Here is a 19,023-nt window from a genome sequence, read left to right on the forward strand (position 1 = left end):
TGTGAAGACTTATTTTAGGAGAGTTGCAAAATCCACCTGTCCTCACCATAACAAGGTTTGTTCTTTACCGCTACACCAGTTGGTCATCGGTCCGGACTGAGAATCCAGCTCAATGTGTGCACAACTGAAGGACAAAGCTGTAGGAGTGGAAGGACTGCCAGAGTTACACAGACATCTGGAAATGCGATGACAAAGCTTTTCCCGACAGCTCCGGCCGGTGGCATCCCAACCCCGCCCGACACATGCAGCGGGAACTGCGCCAAGCACCACCCATGCAGCCCAACACAGAGCCATGGCTGAAGCAATCAGGACACGTTCTCTTGGCTACCCACTGAATGCCAAAGGGGGAGGCGAGGGGGCAAGGAGGTTGGAAAGAGACAGTCAGTATCAGAAGCCGGGGGGACTGGGGGAGGGAGAAGGGGACAACAGAACGACAAGAACATAAGTCAGCCCACCTTCGAAAACAACAATGTCAGCCACTCTCAAACTTGAGAACCAACCTGATTGTCTTCTTTATCAATACTAGAGTTATCTCGCTTCAAGATAAACCGCTTCTGGGATTCTTCACCTTTTTCATCTTTTAAATGTTCACAAAACCTTTGCTCTGGTCTGCCAGCAAAGTAAAACACATCAATAAAAAAGTTTTCGCTCCTGTTTAAAGTTATTTTCTTAGTGCTGTTTTCTCCCCCACAGTGGCATTCAACTTAAAAAAAAAAAATAAAACAAAACAAAACAAAACAAAAAGTTACATGTGTTTTTGATGCTAGAATTGCCGGCATTATACAGGTAGGTAATAATGTGTCACTTCACAGGTCTTGTTAGAATTCAGAGTCTTGTTTGCCGAATGCTTCTCGCCATGGCTGAAGTTTAAAAAACATTTTAAAGGCCTGAACATGAATAGCGTATAGATGTTTTCTTTCATTATTTTGAACGCCATCACTCCTGAATTCAATCAGGTTCACAGGCACATGTCAAACAAATGCACATGTGGAGAACTTGGGCAGACCATATTAATTCACCAATGTCTGCAGACAAGGAGGACGGCTCCTGTCACATTGTGCCTCTCAAGAGCCATCAGAATCCATAGTGAGAGATGTTCATCTATAAATTCCTTCCATCTTTCTCAGTGACAAATGCCCTGGAATCTGGCTCCAGTAGACTCTGACATCCTTGACCATGTCTTGTAAATCAGTTCAGTAATTGGGGAAACTGGACACATTTAGTTTAAACAACGTAATGGCTGATTAGCATGGGGAAAATGCTCCAAGCAGTTACACACTATTGATTAGTCAATTGATTTTTTTAGGTCCTCTTAATCATTTTGTATTATTACTGGAAAGAGCTCCATGTTCTTGTTAATTTCCCACACTCGTCACTGCATGCCACAGAACTCAATGAATGGCTTGGGCATGGGTTCATCCCCAGAGGAAGTGCTAAAATGTTTGTCCCAGGTTTAGAAGAAGTTGTAATTAATGACTCTCATTAAAGCGTCTCTGTCATGTCTGATGTATTACTTCTGAAGCCCAGTGGGTTTTCTATCTCTACTGGGTTCATTATGCATTCTGTTATTGGAAAGCTACTTCACAGCGTCTGTTGTTTAATACGGGTGACCAGTAATTAAGGGAAACTCATCGTTTCCTTCAAGCTCCCAAATAAGCAAACGGCATGTTGAAAACAAAGGAGTCCTTTAAGCGTATAGCTGAAATCCTGACGCGTCACATCCTTTTCTCAAATACATATACACAGATTATACTGATATTGGTGAGCAGACACTAACAGAAAATTGGAATAATACCAGTTACCGCTTCCAGAACTGTGTATAATTTTTGCAAAATGGTATCATTGTCTTACTCAATCCTTAACAATAGAACGCTGATATAGGAGGAGCAAATATTTCATGCCTCTTTTACAGATCAAGAAACCATCCCTCCATGAACCTTTTGACTCCCAAGTTTATAGATTTTCCCAGCAAGCCACAGGCATCAAACAGCCTATTCACATCCTTGCAGAGATGTGATTCGGTCTCTCTGCTTCCAAAGCACACAGCAGGCCAGAGGCCCTCCAGCCTCACAATGAAGAACAAAAACCCCACATGACATCATCCGAAAGATCGATGGAGATGTTTTCCACCAAAATTAAAATGTAAAATATGATACAACAAACAACCCGCGAGTGCAAATATGACATTTGAAAATCAAAACACTACAGGAACAAAGTAAACTCACACTTTACAGCAAAAAGGCCATTTCCAGTGGAGAAACTAAATGTGTTTCATGTGTCACATGCCCACAGCACACTTCTTATTCCACTGGAAAGTCTTATATTAGTGAGTGCTGGCAGGCCACTGTAAAAGATAACAATTCTCTGGGAATTTTTTTAAAACCTCCTAACGTTTTCAACCAATACTTAGATGTTACTTTTTTTTTTTTAATGTAGCAGGTGAAATGGGGATATCAGCTAAAATATAAATGGTAATTGCATCAATGCTAAGTAAGGCTCTTGGAATGTACTGAAACTCCATAGTCTGGTAAATTCTAGTAGATAAAATGCTTTGCTTGCTGAGAAGTCTACAGATCTATTTCTTATAATTGTTGCTAATCATCTGTAGCTGTTCATTTAGACATAAAGTGATCTGGAAATCTGAACTTTTTGATTCACGAGCAGAAGGTGAATATGCTTTAGACTAACTTCCTCTTTAAGAAGAAAACTGCTTTGAGATTTCAATATACTAACCAGGGTGAGAATGTGAGCTCCATATTGATAGAGACCTTGGTTTTTAAATACTTAATTCTTAGTGTCTAGAACGGTGCCTGGAATATGGGAAGCATTTGGTTGAATAAATAAATTAATCAATGTATGAATGAATGAAATTTTAATAGAGATGTTTAGGAATCACTGCATTTTAGGGATGGGTCAAAGAGTTACTGAATAAGATATGCAGTCATAAATATTTAAATTATAAAACAACAAGAAAGAGTTTGGTTAATAGAATCAGAAGTTCAAATTTAGAACATGAGGAAGGTCTTTAAAAATCAAATTAATGCTTTGGTTCAAGTTGACAAGAAAGATTCGTGTTACTTTAAAAAAGTTTTTAAAATTTGAGAGCACTTTGTGAAAAGAGGTAGAAATGAGAATCTCAGTTTTTTGTTTTTTTGTTTTGTTTTGTTTTGTTTTTTAGTTTTGGAACTTCTCAGTTTAAAGTGTTATAGCTACAAGAGCTGTTCAAACATTATTTTTGAAATTTCATTTGCATTTCTTTATTGTGCTGGCTTATTTGTTTTTCATAGCAGGACATATTTAGGAAAAATACATCTATCTCATAAGAAAAGAATAGTCAAAGGAGCTTGTCCTAATCAATAATGTAAATGTGATTCAGAGCAAAAGTATTTTTTGTTCTGATACATATTATGCAAAATGCATTCTCCATAACAGCTTTTCAAAAATATCTTGTTTAAATATTTTTTCAGACTTTAGAACCTAAGAGTTGAAAGTAATAGCCCCTTCATGATTTCCCAAAAATATTTTAAGTGAATACAAAATAACCATTTGAAGTTTGTGTAAAAGGGGAAAGCAACAACAAAAACTAGTAAGATTGTTCCAGGTTGATTTTATCGAGAATTATCTATTACTCTAGAGCTAAAGGGCAATTTGCAGTTTAACTCATGCAAACTATACAAATGAAGTATTGCATGTGATTGAACTACAAATTACTGGTAATGCACCATTATATTAGAGCTTTTAAAAAGCCTTTTCACCAGGAATTTAACATCATAGCAATGTTATTTCTTAGTCATAAAATGAATGGAGCTGAAGTAATATATTATGGACCTTTATTTAAAATGGGAATGAATAACTTTCAGTGTATCAAAATGAGGATGTAACTCTAAGACAAACTCCTCCAAGGTGCAAAATGTCATGGTATTTATTCAATTAATGATAACTAGAGTTGACTACATACACATCTCATAGTCATGCATGACATGTCTGATTGCTTTTTCCTGATAGACTTTATTCCATGAGGTAGTATTTCTCTCTATCAGCATCAAGAAGCAGAGAAAAGAGATTTAATGTTTCTTCTTGATGAAAGATAGTTTCTTCTTCTGAAGGCACAATTTGTAGTAGGTATTTCTTGTAAAACTCATCATTCGTGTGTGGTGAACAGTACTGGCATTTCCAGTCAGTGTCTTGGTATCTCCAATCAAACCTCTGAAAAATCGGAATTACGTCCTCATTGTTTCTCATTAGATACAGCTCAAGGAACTGAGAGGCAATGTGGCTAAGTGAAACCCTGAGTAATGCATTCAAACTCTCTCTTGTAGTTAATCTGTTACAATAAGGTTTTTTGCTCCCTTGGAGTTTAAAATAAATGAATACTCCTTATTATTATAAAAATCTTTTTTCATCTAGAAATATTATCACCACCAGTTCCTTGAGACCAAATTTATTAGTTTTCTTCCAAATAGTTAAGCCTAATCCCCCCATCCCCCCTTATATACACAGATGAAAAATTCAATTCTACTAAATATGGACAGGCTCAAGTGGAAGCCTTTGAATTTCATGTCGAATAACTGAAAGACAGTCATCAATATCCATAAGCATCTTAAAGAAAGGTTTCTGTGCACAACAGGATAAAGTATTTTGATGGTGTAAGACATCTATCAAAAATATTTTAATAGTCAAACATATTAGGCTATCCTAAGAAGCACTGTTTCCTTAGCACTTTTAAGTTTTTAATTAAAATATTTATAACTGATGTCTTTTATTAAAAAAAAAATAAAGTCCTACATTCTTCTTCAAGTATTTTGCAACTTCCCCTACAATTTGGTCATTTTATATCATTTCATTGTCTCTTAAATGAGACCATATCTTACAAACCCCATATATGCAGAGCTATGTATCCAACTTCCTTTATTAGCATTTTTCAAACTCACATTCTTAACTTTCCAACCTTTGACAAATTCATCTTATTCTTCTCTGTCTCGATTGTACCACGTACATAACAGAGACATGCAAGCTAACATGGGACTTGACCTTGACCCTCCTTTAACATAAGGCTATTCATGAGCAACAACAAAATTAAGCATAATACTCAAAGACAACAACATTCTATAAGGCATCTCCTCTTATTGGTGCCAGCACCCTGAAAGCAGGCTATGTGCCGTAAGAGCCTTGAAAGGGTCAGTCTACTTTGACAAAGAGATTTCCAAGAATGAAGCCAAAGAAAATAGTAACACAAGGATATATGGTGTCATCTTTCAAGAAAGCAAAACAGTGGAAATCCATGGCAGTCTGATTAAGTAGCTTAAAATAGCTCCATATATAATATGCTTTTTTTGTATAATGTTTTGTAAAATTTGTAAAATGATATCCAAGGCTACTGACTAACATAGAAAAGTGAGGTCTAAAAGGATATACTGTAAACATATTTATGTCGAAAGTATCATGATTAATAAGAAAAATGACAGTAGTTTTCTCTGGATAGTGAAGTAATGGGCAACTTTAACTTATAGCTTCTTATATATTTTGATTATTATAATAAATAGCATTTTATAACAACATAATAAATGCTATTGGTTTAGAAATATATGAAACCAATTCAACAACCTACAAGGGCCTTGTATATAATCATTGAATTGTGGACAATTAAAATATTCTTATCTTGGGGCGCCCAGGTGGCTCAGTGGGTTAAAGCCTCTGCCTTCGTCTCAGGTCATGATCTCAGGGTCCTGGGATCGAGCCCCGCATTGGGTTCTCTGCTCAGCAGGGAGCCTGCTTCCCCCTCTCTCTCTGCCTGCCTCTGCCTACCTGTGATCTCTATCTGTCAAATAAATAAATAAAATCTTTAAAATAAATAAATACATAAATAAATAAATAAAATATTCTTATCTTTTGAATATTTTCTTTCATGTTCTTTATTATTTTATGATCTAAAGTGGATATTTGGTTGTTTCATTTTGTCAAAAAAATTATCCTTTTTATTGCTATGTCCTTGTAGACCAAAATGTATACAGACTTGCATTTACTAATGATACTCTAATGATAATAACTAAGTAACAGTGTTTAATCTCAAGACTTTTTTGTTCTCTTTAAAGGGAGATTCCAAATAACAATGATACAGAAAAAAGATAAGAAGGATGAGGGGAAAAAAAAAAGGATAAATTATGAAATTTGAAAAAGAGAAAGAAATCCTATCATTCAGACCTAGAAGGTTATATTCTGTGTTTGTGAATTTGGCTATTTTTGAGCAGTACTGAGCATGATATTGCCAACAATACCAAAGAGGTACACACATCAGAAGGATCCACAGCCTGTCAAAACCAACATGTTTCTACAAGTTTACTTATAAATCGAGAATTTCTACAGATGAAAAAAAAAAAAGTTTTTTTTTTAAAGGGCTAGATTTAAAAAGGGGGGGCTAGATTATCACTGAACTTTTCTTTCTTTAAATTCTCCATCCTTCCATTTCAATATTACATGAACAGTAAAAGGCAGTAGCATTAATAGATACAATGACCAAAGCTCCAGTCCCCCAAAACACAATGCATTTGAATAATCCAATAGCTTTATATAAAATGGATGTGAACTAGCATACTAAATTTAACATAGCAGTAGTTTTAATAATTAAACAAAGTTTTAAACAACTCCCATGTAAACGCTGGTAAGAGGCCCTAAAAAGGTTTGTTTTTTCAAAACATGCATTGTGGTGTCTTCTCAGCTCTGCACTTTACTAAATGTGTACTTTTTGCAACAAAGGTGTTTTTTGGTTGTTTCATTGTAAAATTGGAAGGCAATAATAATTCTTATCCTAGAGTGCTGGAGGGGATCAAGGAGATACAAGATAATGCAAGTTAAGTGTCAAACCCAAGGCCAGTGAAGCACTCCACAGATGTTATAAGCCATCATTACCATTGTTTGCATCTTTCTGAGTGGTCACAATCTAACGGTAACCCCAACGAATATTGAACCAATATTTACCTTAGTGTTGAGTTGAATTAGGATAAATCCAGTCCGCACTATAATATTCAAATAATGGTTTGATTCATGAGTTCCAAATGAAGCAGTAACAATTGTCTGAAAGTAATGTTTTCTTTGGAAACTGCTGAATGTGATTATTGTTTCTTGGCATGAAAAATCTTTTTGCTTACATGTTACAACACTGTGTATAAAAACATTCCATTTATGCTCATATGCAAATATAGTATCTTACTTGCTGAGAAGGTCCAGAGTGATCCGTGTGCTTTAACTGAGAGAGAATGACTAAATATTTTTTGTATGTGTACAGAAATGCTGTTTTGTTTTGTTTTTTCATTTTCCTGGTTTAGAGGGCAGCGGATGGTGGGAAGCAAGGGCTGTGTTCCCCTGGGAGCGCTGTGTTAGCTAGAAAGCCTGGGAGGTTGAAAGGACTACAGCTATGGGGTAAAATACAGCAGGAGCTCATGTACTTCTTGGGGTAGTTTCCAGTTTATTGTTTGAAAATTGGTACCAATCATTAAAATCTAGAATTTAAGCATGTGATTCCGTGGAAACCAGGCACCTTCGACCAGTACACCACAACTTCTCTTTCTACTGTATGACCAACTCTATCTTCCCTAAAGCTGTGATAACATGCCCATGGCCTCTCTAGTCTCAGAAGTCTCAGACCAACAAGACACAAGAACCACATCAAGAAGACCAGCTCTCCAGGGCACCTGGGTGGCTCAGTGGGTTAAGCCTCTGCCTTTGGCTCAGATCATGGTCTCAGGATCCTGGGATCAAGCCCTGCATCCGGCTCTCTGCTTAGCGGGGAGCCTGCTTCCCTCTCCCTCTCTGCCTGCTTCTTTGCCTACTTGTGATCTCTTGTCTGTCAAATAAATAAATAAAATCTTAAAAAAAAAAAAAAAAAAAAGAAGACCAGCTTTTCATTAGATACAGCCAGACCCACATCTTCAGGTACACCTGAAGAGGCCCAAGGGGCTGAAGTGACTGACACCCCTACAGGTGGATCTAGAAGCAAGAAAGGGAGAACTCTGCAACTTGGTCTCATTCTGCTGCTTACAGCAAGCAGAGCTACAGGGGAAGCAACCAAGTTCTAGCAACATTGCTTCCTCCCACACCATTGCACATTTGGGATAATACTATATGTGGTATATGTGTGTACAGTGAACCCTTCTCCAGCTGTCCCAACCTGTACGACACAGATCATATATTTACACACACACACACTCAAGTGTGTGAACACACACATACATACACACAGTCCTGATAAAAAATACCCTGGTTCTTTAAGTAAATAATAAACAGAAGATGGACATGTTCTATAGACTACAGTTCCTTTGTTCAAAGCACAATGCTGACCATCAAAGATACCCTTTTCACTTGGCACCGTCTGAGAACTGGGTTTTGTCTTACTTCTACATATGCCAGGACAGTTTTTAATCTAGTGTGTTCTGGAGTTTTGTTCACATCACAGTTTTAATTTCTACCCTAATATTACCATCGTTTCATTGAGTTCCCTGTTCAACTTTAAAAAAATAACAAAATGCAAATTAGGATTTTGTAAGGAAACCAAGGGATAGCGTTTGGTTTTCTTCTTGCTGTTTCATCCTCTTGAAGTAGTGATTCATTCATGTTAGTGCTTGTTTCCCTGACCTGAGGAGAAGGGTCATGGCTGAGGCAGGAGCAGCAAATTACAGTCTTGGATCTTCTGTAGGAGTGGACTGAGTAAGATCAAAACACGAATCCCAGTTTTTGCTCCTGTGAAATGGTCTAGCTTTATCTACCTCAAACATTGTGAACTACATAGAGTATTAGTTATTTAAAAGAATCATCACTCCATGGGAAAGCTCTTTTAAGAGAAAGTTACATGAAAGATTCTAATGTTCTGGAAAGACCATGAATGTTCGATATCCAAAATTAAGGGGGAAATCATCCATGCAACACTCCATGGCCATAAATGACTTCAAGTAGGGAAAGGAACACAGCAAACTTCTTTTCTCTCCTCATGATATATTTTTGAGACTTACCTATCTCATCTACAGGGTGCATCTTTTGAGGTATTTGAGAATAATTATATGAGAAAATACAGTATTTGTGAGAAATGATACAGAGTTCGACCAATCTTAACAAGTCAGTCTTACTTTGAGCCTGAGTATTGATTAAAGGACTAGGTTGTCTGTTCAGTAAATAAAGCTTCTCAGCTTTGCTGAGAACAATGTGATTCTAAGGTTTCTGATCTTTGGCTTTGATTCGGATGCTTTTCAAGTCTATTCCTACAAAACATGCGGAGTAAATTTACCATGTTTAGAAATAACAAGATGAAAAAAAAAAAAAAAAAGAAATAACAAGATGCCAACCAGCCACTCATAGATTTCCAAGAGGCACTTAAATAAATTGATGCCTGATCTTCTTCAGAGGGTCATTAAGCAAGAAGCAGTATCGGGATGCTGCTGGGTTTACTGACGGTGCCATTCACATGCCCCACCAAAGGAAAAGAAATAGAATCCATATGGGAGGGAAAACTTGGGGTTTTAGTTAGTTAGTTAGTTAGTTAGTTTTGTTCTAAATACCCTGGATCACCTGCAGGGAGTAAAATGCTCAAGAGTCAAAAATGCATGATTCCCATTTTAAACCTTGGGCTCTTCAGGAAACTGAGCAGAACAGGCGTCCATTGTGGCTCTAACCCCCCTCTCCGTGTCTGCTGCTGGGCGGCTGGAAGGTCCCACAGTCCTACTTCTTAGTGCAAAACTTATCTGTCACTCCAGGGATTCCCAACAAAGTCAACTAGGTTCAACTGCCATCACCAAAGAGAAACTTACCATTCTTGTGATTTACCAAATAGCTAGCTCAGTTAATTATCCTTTCCGGAACAAAGAAACAAGCAAACTATGGTCATCACTACTCAGGTCCACACTGCTCAGGAATCCAAGCATTGTGGTCTCTTAAGGTCTAGGCCCAAATATCCGCCTTTGGGTCGCTATTCTTGTTTCATGGTTTCTGAGGCCTGGGAGCTCTCTCTCCCAGGGGAGATGTCATTTCCTTCTTTGCTCTGCACTCCACCAAGAGTAGGGGATTTGAGGCAATGACAGTGGGTGGGTGCCAAAGTCAAAAGAGAAAATATTCAAAAGATGACAACCTTCTAACATGACAATTATCTGGGACTAGTTAAACAGTTACCCTGACATATGCAAAGATATTCAGATACACATGGGACTCTATTTGCCTATGACTGATTTTGGCCCTTTGGAAAACACTAATGCAAGGAGATGGTTTCAAGCCTCTAGATGATACAACCTGAGCATATATCCTTTCTCTAAGACAGAGAAAGGCAGACAAAGGTGGAAAAAAAAATCATCTAAAAAAAGAATAATGGGCTGTTTTGGGCTAAACACCTAGAAAAATAAGCAAAAGACAAAGTGGAGATCAGAAAGACAGACAAAGAGAAGGGCAAAGATTCTTATGTAAAAATAGATTCATATATTTGTAATATTTAAATATTTTTATAGAATCATTGTTCATATTTTTAGCCTCAGTCCTTAAAAAAAAAAAAAAAAAAAGACAACAGTCTAGAGAGTAAGTACATTTTAAATACTCCTTGCAGTGCCAAATAATACAACCCCTTCCCGGATTCCCAAGGGGCTCATTTCATGCTCCTAACTAATCTGACAGTTAACAAAGAATTCCAACAGAAGAAAACTTAAAGGTGTTTCAGAGTGAAATGTATTTCTGGCAACACTGAGGGGAAAGAGGGAAAAACTAAAAGTGATAGGACATAACAGGGTAGGTCTCAGCTCAAAAACTGCCTTTTGTCATTTCAGCAAAAGGCAGTGATTCTAATGAGGGGTATCCCCAGCTATTCGGACCCAAGAGGTGTGCTGGGAGGCTCCAGCTGACATAGACTGCTCTTACCCAGTCTATCTCGGAGAACCAACACGGTTGTGGTGCCCGAGGGTCAGGTGACTTCCTTGTCAACCCTCTACAGTACCCAGGTTTGCTCAGAGGAAGCCTCCTTCCTGGAATGTCTCCCACAGGAGCAGAGCTGGCATTTCCTACTCCCTCTGGACCACTGTATCCTTTAACCCCACCCAACGTGCTTGTAGCTCTGACATGAAACTACGGATTTGGACCCCTGGCTTGCCTGTAGCAGTAATTTCCTAATAACACAATAGGTAGGTTTACAACCTACACTGACATTATTGATAAGTGTAGCTTTTTCATTTTTAGGGGAAAAAAAGATTGGAGTAGAGTAAAGCAAGGCAGATATTGAATTGAAATCATCCCCCCTACCAAAGATCACATCTTAGGATAGTGATAAACACAGAGAATGCAGGAAGATCTATCAAATTGTGGGAAATATACATTATTTACCAATACCATGGAGTTCATCTTCAAAAATATCTTCCCTTCCCCCTGGGCCCACTCATTGCTCCTGATCAGACAGCAAAAAACTTCAAAGAGGTGGAATTCCCAACCAATCCAGGGAGCCTTGTTGAGGAGCTTGCTCAAGATGTTCTGGGTATTTTTGCTCTTAGAGAGTTAGGTTATTTAAGAAAATTGTTCTCAGCATTTAACAAACGGACTTGGATCCCAGCCATGTTAATCATTGCATCTCTCTAAACCCAAAACGGAACCTGAGTATGTGCCTCATTCTCTGCTTCTGTAAAATAAGGCTCTAATTACTTAGGCTGTAAATATGTTTTCAGGATTAAATGAAATAATATACATGAAATAAGAGGTAAAGTATCCAGTGCGATGAATAATAAGTAGGTAACATTCTTATATCACTTAAGTAATTGAAAAGTCAGTCCTTGAACAAATTTTTTTCCATCATGAAGGACACATATATTTTATCTAAGGATATTAGAGAAGATACTAGAGGAAAGTAAATTATACACACACAGATATAATCTTCACAGGGTATTGTCATGAGGAAATGTTTGAACCTCATGTGAAACTATTCTCTCTCGGGCCAAAACTTAATATTCTCAAGTCACATTGTATAATTACTTGAACTGTTTATAATCTAGAAAAGCAAGGATTCTGGGAAATAAATTCTGGCCATTTTGTTGCTGAGAGACATCCATATCAGAAAATGAATGTCACTGAAGAAGAAAACTTAAAAATTATATTAAAACATGCTTTCTCTCTGTCAGCCCTTCAGTTCATTTTTGTGAAGGACAGTTCATTTTGTGGAGGACACTCCAGCTGCATTTTTCTACATTTCTCACAGCTACAGTGCCATTTAAGATATGCACTTTCATGCCTTTGCACTAAAGTAGCATCAAACTCTATCCCCTGCAAAGGTAGTTCCAAAACACAAAAGCTATGAGGAGCCATCTGAGGACTTCCCACCTCCGCCTCCCTCCTTCATATAAATGGAAACATTTCCATGTGATAATATATCTATTATAATATGTTACTGTTGTCCCCGTGGCCATCACATGCCAACCGCTGAGAGCGCGACTCTTGAAATTTTCGGAGAGCCATTAAAAATGAAGATACCCAAGACCTAAACAACATGTTCTGAACAGAATGTTCCATTTCAAACTTCAAATCCAAGAGAACATGGCCACAAACTTTTAACTTGTAAAATGCTCTTAAACGTACAACTTTCTACTGAAAAACCATGCTCCTTTGCTAAAACTGCCAACAGTGATTCACGTTCTGAGGGTGTGAACAGCCATTCCAATGGTCAGGAAGTGGGTGGGACAGAAGAGCAGGACTTGACAGCTCTGGTTTGAACATTAATAAACTCAACTCTTCAGGAAATGCCTCAAAAGTCTATGATCTACAGTCATTTGCCTCTGTTTAGGTGTGGCCTGACTCACAGAGCAGGGCAGAGGGTGTGTGCAAGGACAGGCATGAGGAAGAGACAGAGCCAGTTCAGGTCCTCCCATTGTAGCAACTACACTGGAAGTGTTCTCTGCACATGCCCTCTCTGGCTCTTCCGGAAGGCATAAACAGGAAGCGTCTATTTAAAACTGGTTATTTGGAAAATGAAAAACAAAAAACAAAAAAAGCTAGTGTTCTCCTGGAAGTGAAGTCTAATAACAGGATAATATGATACATGTTAGCCAGAAAATGAAAATTTTAAGGGATAGATTATATCCTTCAGCAGTATTTGGAAACTTGCAAGAATCCCACAAGTTCAAACAAGAGCTGCTCAATAGAACTTTCTGAAACAATGGCAATATTCTATGTACGTTCTGTCTCATATGAGCACTTCAAACATGGCTAGCCTGACCAAGGAACTGAATTTTGCCGCTTAAATCTTATTTAAATTTAATTAACTTAAGCCAAAATGTAAATAGCAATACGCAGCTAATGGCTACTATCCTGGACATTGCAAATTTAGAACCATCACTCAAAGTTTCCCTAGCATCTTTACACGGTGCTTAATTTTCTCGAAAACCACTCTACCCAGAAACAGGTATCAAACATGTGCGTTAATAATGTGACCACGTGATCGCAAAATTAATGTGAATTAAAAATCAATGCACTATCTCTACTAGTTGAGCCTATATCAAACAACATGCTTGATCTATGGGCTTTTCGATGCCTGTTATGGCCTAAAGAGAAAAGGAGGAGAAAAACAAATGAGAAAAGAAATTGTCCATTGCTAAAAAAAAAAAAAAAAAGAAAGAAATTGTCCATTGCTGGTCTATTTTGCAATCAGTGTGTCCCTGCACTTACAGTATCTGTAAGTCATAAAAGAAACCAGAATGCAGCATGAAAACCAACAACAGCAACCGTGAGGAATGCTTGATGGAGAGGGGACACAGAAAGGATTAAAAGACAGTGACCTTTCATTCCTGTGACAGTTGAAAATAGGAAGTACATGTGCCAGCAATCAGATAAAGTGGAAGGCTGATAAATTTTAAAACGTATTTTTGCCAGCACCGTAGAATGCATCCATGGAACCCAATAATTCCGAAGCTTCGAGGGCCCTTAAATATCATCAATATCACTTCAAACTCTCCTGCAGATGAATAAATAACCGGAAGCCCAGAGTCACGAAGAGCTCGGTGTCCCTGAGATGACAGCCCAGCCCCGTGCCAGAGATCTCCGTTGGTGTTCTCTGCACTACAGCCTTCACTGTGGTTTTGGTGAACACAGACCGAGCCTTGAGAAGAGGAAGAGCTTCACCTCTAGCTCTCCGTGTCCAGCCTTGACTGCAAGCTGGTGAGCAGAAAATAAAGGGTTTGGAACACTGCTCTGCTAGACACCAATGCTCCGTTCACTAGCACAGCAGTCCCCAAACCCATGCAATTTACACAACTGACCAAGACCACTATGGAAAAAGAAATTACAATGCACAAATGTTTTAAAAGAATGCTTTGCATTGGGACAGTTTTTCAGTTTAGCATGTATTTGCTATCAAAGTGGTTTGCGCTATGATCAAAGCATTTGTGCCTTTAAAAGAGCCAGGTCCAAATTTCCAAAGCAAATGACCTCTCATTTGCTTTTGGTGACTCATCAGGATGTGAAAAGATACTAAGATAGAAGCAAACAATTATTTTAAGGAGCAAAACCAAATAAACATCTTCTTTTTGGAGCTAGAACTTAGATATATAACTCAAAATTCTCCTTTTACAGGTAAAACAACAACAGCAAAACAAAACCGAAATAGCAGATGTTAACTGACTTGTTTCAAGTCACACAGAGATTAAGTAAAAGAATTGGGACTTAAGGAGCAGGATTTCTGTCTCTGGGTGCAGAGCTCTTTGTTATTCTAGAAACCACAGTAAGACAGGCTCTACAAACCAGAAAAAGAAAAGAAAAGGATAATTATCCTGTATATGTCATTGCTGTTTTCAGATGTCTTTTTTTTTAATTTGAGTTATACTTTGACATAAAATGTCCCATGCTTTTTTTTTTTTTTTTTTTTCTGTAATCACCTACAGTATTGATGGAGGAAAGAAAATTATGTTTCAGGAGCTATGTAAGAGATCCAGGAATAAACCCACTTTACGGCCCAGATTTTATAAACTTTCCTGGTCTTCAGATAATCTTCTGCAGAAAAATGCCACACACAGCTGATAAGTGCAAGAGATGAATAACACTGCACATTTTAAATGTCATGTACTTTGAATTTTATAACATGCTCTCATAAATGAATCCATAAGAGAAAAAGAAAATGCTAAAGAAATACGGTGATGGGCTTACATTCTTGTGTTGCTGGTCTTGTTGATGATAACAGATTTCCCTGTTTGATCCACATTGTGATCCAGCCCAAAGTAAGCCGCCACCCGATGAACAAGCATCCTCTGATAGGATGACATCTGAGGGAACTTTTTATAATGATTACTGGAAAGGAATACAAGAAACAGTGCAATCAGCATTTGCGTTTCTGGCCTGTAGGACTGTCTATCTGTATGCACACAAACCCATTCCTTTGTCATCCAAACCATGAAGCTTATCTCATCTGTGCCATCACACGTCATGTCCTCATTTCTAGACAATCTTCCACTTATGATGGATTTATCAGTTAAGCTGTACTAAGTATCTTTGTTTCCCAGTTGCACATTTCTTGCAGCAAAGAGAACTTAATGTCTGTTGGAGAGTATCCTGTTGTAGTCCATGATACCTTATCAATGAAGCTAAGCTCGGGACAAATGATATGACATAGTATGTGACTGCAGATGTCTATCTGGAGATGTGTCATTACACGGTTTACACTGAAAGCAGCATAATTATGGCCAGGCATAACTGACTGCAGCCAGCTGGAGCCCATTAAAAAACTATAATAAAAATGAAAAGGGTTGCTTCTTGTCACAGCTACTCTATGCTAATCAGCGGCCCCCTGTTTATAGCCATTTTGTCAGGAATTTAACAAGCAGGAGCACACATGGTCCAAGCAACAATTCCCATCAATATATAGCTTCTAATCCTAATAGTGTCTCCATTTAACAAATTGGCAAACATATTAAATAATGTTTTATCTATCCCTAAATCTTTCCAGAATGAATAATTAAACCCAAATACCAAACTAAGGCACATTGTATAAATTAATCAGCACTGCAGTGTAACATACTTGTTGTCACCAATGAAATCAATAATTTCCTGCTCCATTTTCAAGAGTATCATCCTGTCCCTGCAAAATAAATGTTAAAATGAAAAGGGTTGAGGCATATGCCACTCCCAAAGACCTAAAAAGTTCATTTGCACGCCTGAAAAAGATTGGTGAAGTGTATGTGGTGAAACATCTTTACCTAACTCTTCTCTAGAGGAGGCTGTCCATATGCACGTGGTTTCTTTCTACTGAAGATTACTTCTCATCTCATTTGTTAAGTATTTTGTAACTTTGAAATTTCTGCAGTTTTAATGTTAATTAAGATACATAGGTGTCAAACTCATCAGACATATCAAATGCATTGTTTATTTTAAATTAATAGGAAACTGGAGCAAAGTCAAGCCCCAGTAAATAGAGAGCTGCAGTACAGAATGATCGGTTTATTTGACATCAACTCTCATTCTCTATCTTTCTCCCCTTTATCGGTATTTCTTTGTGACCAGGAAGCAGGCTCTGCAAACTATAATTTATTCATCGGGTAACTACCCAGGAACTAAGACTATCTATACAAAGTAAACATGCAAACTACTATATATACGTAAGAGATAGTTTAAGATATTAGAAAAGGTGCCTTCACTGTACAACTCTATACTTAGACGTGCTCAGACTCATGACTTTGCAATATTGTACTTGACTCTTCTAAAAATACGAGGTTTATTTAATAATTTACCTGGAATTATTCTTTAATGTGTTAATCAGAAACTCATGCAAGTCTATGCCAGTAGAATCCGTGTACTCTTGGCTGCAATCTGAAACAGATAGCAGGAGGGGATGGTCAGGAAGGCAGGTGGGGAAGTGGGGTGGAAAAGGTTTCCCTCTTGCTGGGTAAATTTTAGGTGAAGCTATCAGCATGAAGGTACACATTTCAAAACTAGCGAATTGGCAGTGTAACACCGGAATGAAAACCAGATTCGAGATGGAGGAACCCAGTAGATCCTGAACGTGGAAAGATCCCGCTGTCACAGAAGAGGATGTGGGCATGGTCGGGTAGGAGGTGGGTGGGGTGGAATGTCACGTGTTCGTGCCCTGCTGTCAATCAGCAAGGCCGGGCCTCCAGGTGACAGGTCTTACCAACCTACAGAGAGAGCTCTCAAGAGTTTGAGATTCCAGGAAACCCTTTTTCTCTTAAAACAGAGAAGGCAAAAAATGAAAGTTCTGTGATAAGGCTGTCTAAATATTCATCAGTACAAAACACAGGTGAGGACTAAACATTTCTGAGTCTTTCACATTTTCTGATGCTGGCTAAAGCTTAATTTCTAAAGCCATCTTAGGAACCTGCACTTCTTTAACTCGCGTCACACCTTGGGTTTTAGACATTCAGTAGCAGAGATAATCATTATAAGCAGATACATGGTTACAGAGCATAATATAAGCAGTCATCATTCCTCAGCTGATCGGATGCCCTGTCCTTTCTCAAATATTTTTTTTTTAAAAAGTCTACTGCAATGCTATTTATTCGTAGTATTCTTCCTTTCAACTTAACTTAGTTTTAACACTTGTTTCCTTTTTTGTTTGTTTTATTTTTGTACAACTGTACAATTGTACAATTGTATGTATGGCCACAATTTGAAAAGTCTGGACTACGGGCTTCCGGTTTTAGAAGGTATAGCTTCTTTTTTCCCCCTTGGAAAAATTTTATTGGAGTAGAAGTGTATATTTTTCAGGTGAGACATGATGTGGTGGTTCTGTGGGTTGTGGAGACCAAATCCGTTTGTGGCAGATACAATGTTAATCATGTACTCCATTGACATTGATGTATATACATCTGGGCTTTGGGGACGACATCACTTATCGGCTGTGAATTGCTAATCTATTGTCTGTCTTTTAAGATAAACATGGAAATTAAGATACAAAACTGGGTATCATTACTGTTCATCAGCCCAAGTTAATGGGACTAATAAACCTGAATTAAAAGCAGATTTATACTCAGTCATTTGTACAAATTTATCATTGAAAACGGAAGACCTGAATAAAAATCCAAAGAGATTAGTGATCCTAAAATTAACCTTTCTGGATACACAAGTAATGACAGCATGAACAGAAAGGAAATAGAGTTAACATCTTTTACACACACACACACACACACACACACACACATAGAAGTATATGCAGAGTTTGGTGTCAGGTGATCATGTGTGTAAATCTAGGATGTACTGTGTGACTATTTATCTGTCCAAATTCAGTAAGTTAAGGAAACATGTTTACATTCACCTTTTGATAACATTCTGATCTTGGGTTTTTCAGAGGTTTTATCTTTGTTTTTATCCTTTTCTTTTTCTCTTTCTGAGTCATCTTTCCTAGATTTATCATCCTCTTGCAGGCTGGGAAAACTGGAAAGCTGTAAATGAATTGATTCCTGTTGGGGAAAAAATATAATAATTTAGGGCCAGATTTAAGAATCTCTGTCTGGTTTCCATTTTGCATAGAGGTTATTAAGTACAGGAAAATGAAAGCCAGGAGCAGATTTTTTTTTTTCTTAAATGGTTAAAAAAAAAATTAAACCTGTCAGAAAAATAATTGCCCTTTAAGGTGAATTAAACTTCAGAAGTCAATGGGAGGTCATGAGAAACATCTAGTACTAAAACTTGGCTTCATGAATATTAACATTAAGCAAGTTACTTTCTCTTAGATCATACCTCTTATTTTCTCTACAGGTTTATTTTTAAACACTTAGGAAACATTTCCTTATCAGTAAGTTTGCGTCACAGCCACTGCCATGTCTCAAAAAAAGAAAAAAAAAAAAAAAAGCCTTCTGAGTTCTTTTCTATAATTCCTTATAAGGAGAAATCTGCACAAACATAGACAGACAGGTATTACGAATCATAATTACAGATAGAACAGACATAAAGGCCTTAATAGCCAATTTACAATAAAAAGTCTGTTTTAGAACCACATCAACAATAATTTCTACTATTAAGAGAAACCAAGCTATCTAAATGCAGGAATCCCAGGTGTGGCTGATGATCACACCTTGT

The 19,023-nt window shown here is 37.6% G+C and overlaps 1 protein-coding gene across 22 annotated transcripts in view; it reads right to left on the reverse strand.

The window, feature by feature from the left end:
* ARPP21 (cAMP regulated phosphoprotein 21) overlaps positions 1 to 19,023 on the reverse strand; it is a 153,035-nt gene that overhangs the window by 85,795 nt on the left and 48,217 nt on the right. For all 22 annotated transcript variants that reach the window (XM_044252737.1, XM_044252736.1, XM_044252738.1 and 19 more), the window contains exons 6-10: positions 18,260 to 18,404; positions 16,719 to 16,797; positions 16,010 to 16,069; positions 15,142 to 15,282; positions 501 to 609 (exon numbers count right to left, since the gene is read on the reverse strand). In XM_044252737.1, coding sequence (XP_044108672.1) covers positions 501 to 609; positions 15,142 to 15,282; positions 16,010 to 16,069; positions 16,719 to 16,797; positions 18,260 to 18,404 — 534 coding nt within the window. The remainder of the gene's footprint in view (positions 1 to 500; positions 610 to 15,141; positions 15,283 to 16,009; positions 16,070 to 16,718; positions 16,798 to 18,259; positions 18,405 to 19,023) is intronic.

Source organism: Neovison vison, chromosome 6 (genome assembly GCF_020171115.1).
Source record: "Neovison vison isolate M4711 chromosome 6, ASM_NN_V1, whole genome shotgun sequence".
In the NCBI taxonomy this organism is placed as follows: Eukaryota; Metazoa; Chordata; class Mammalia; order Carnivora; family Mustelidae; genus Neogale; species Neogale vison.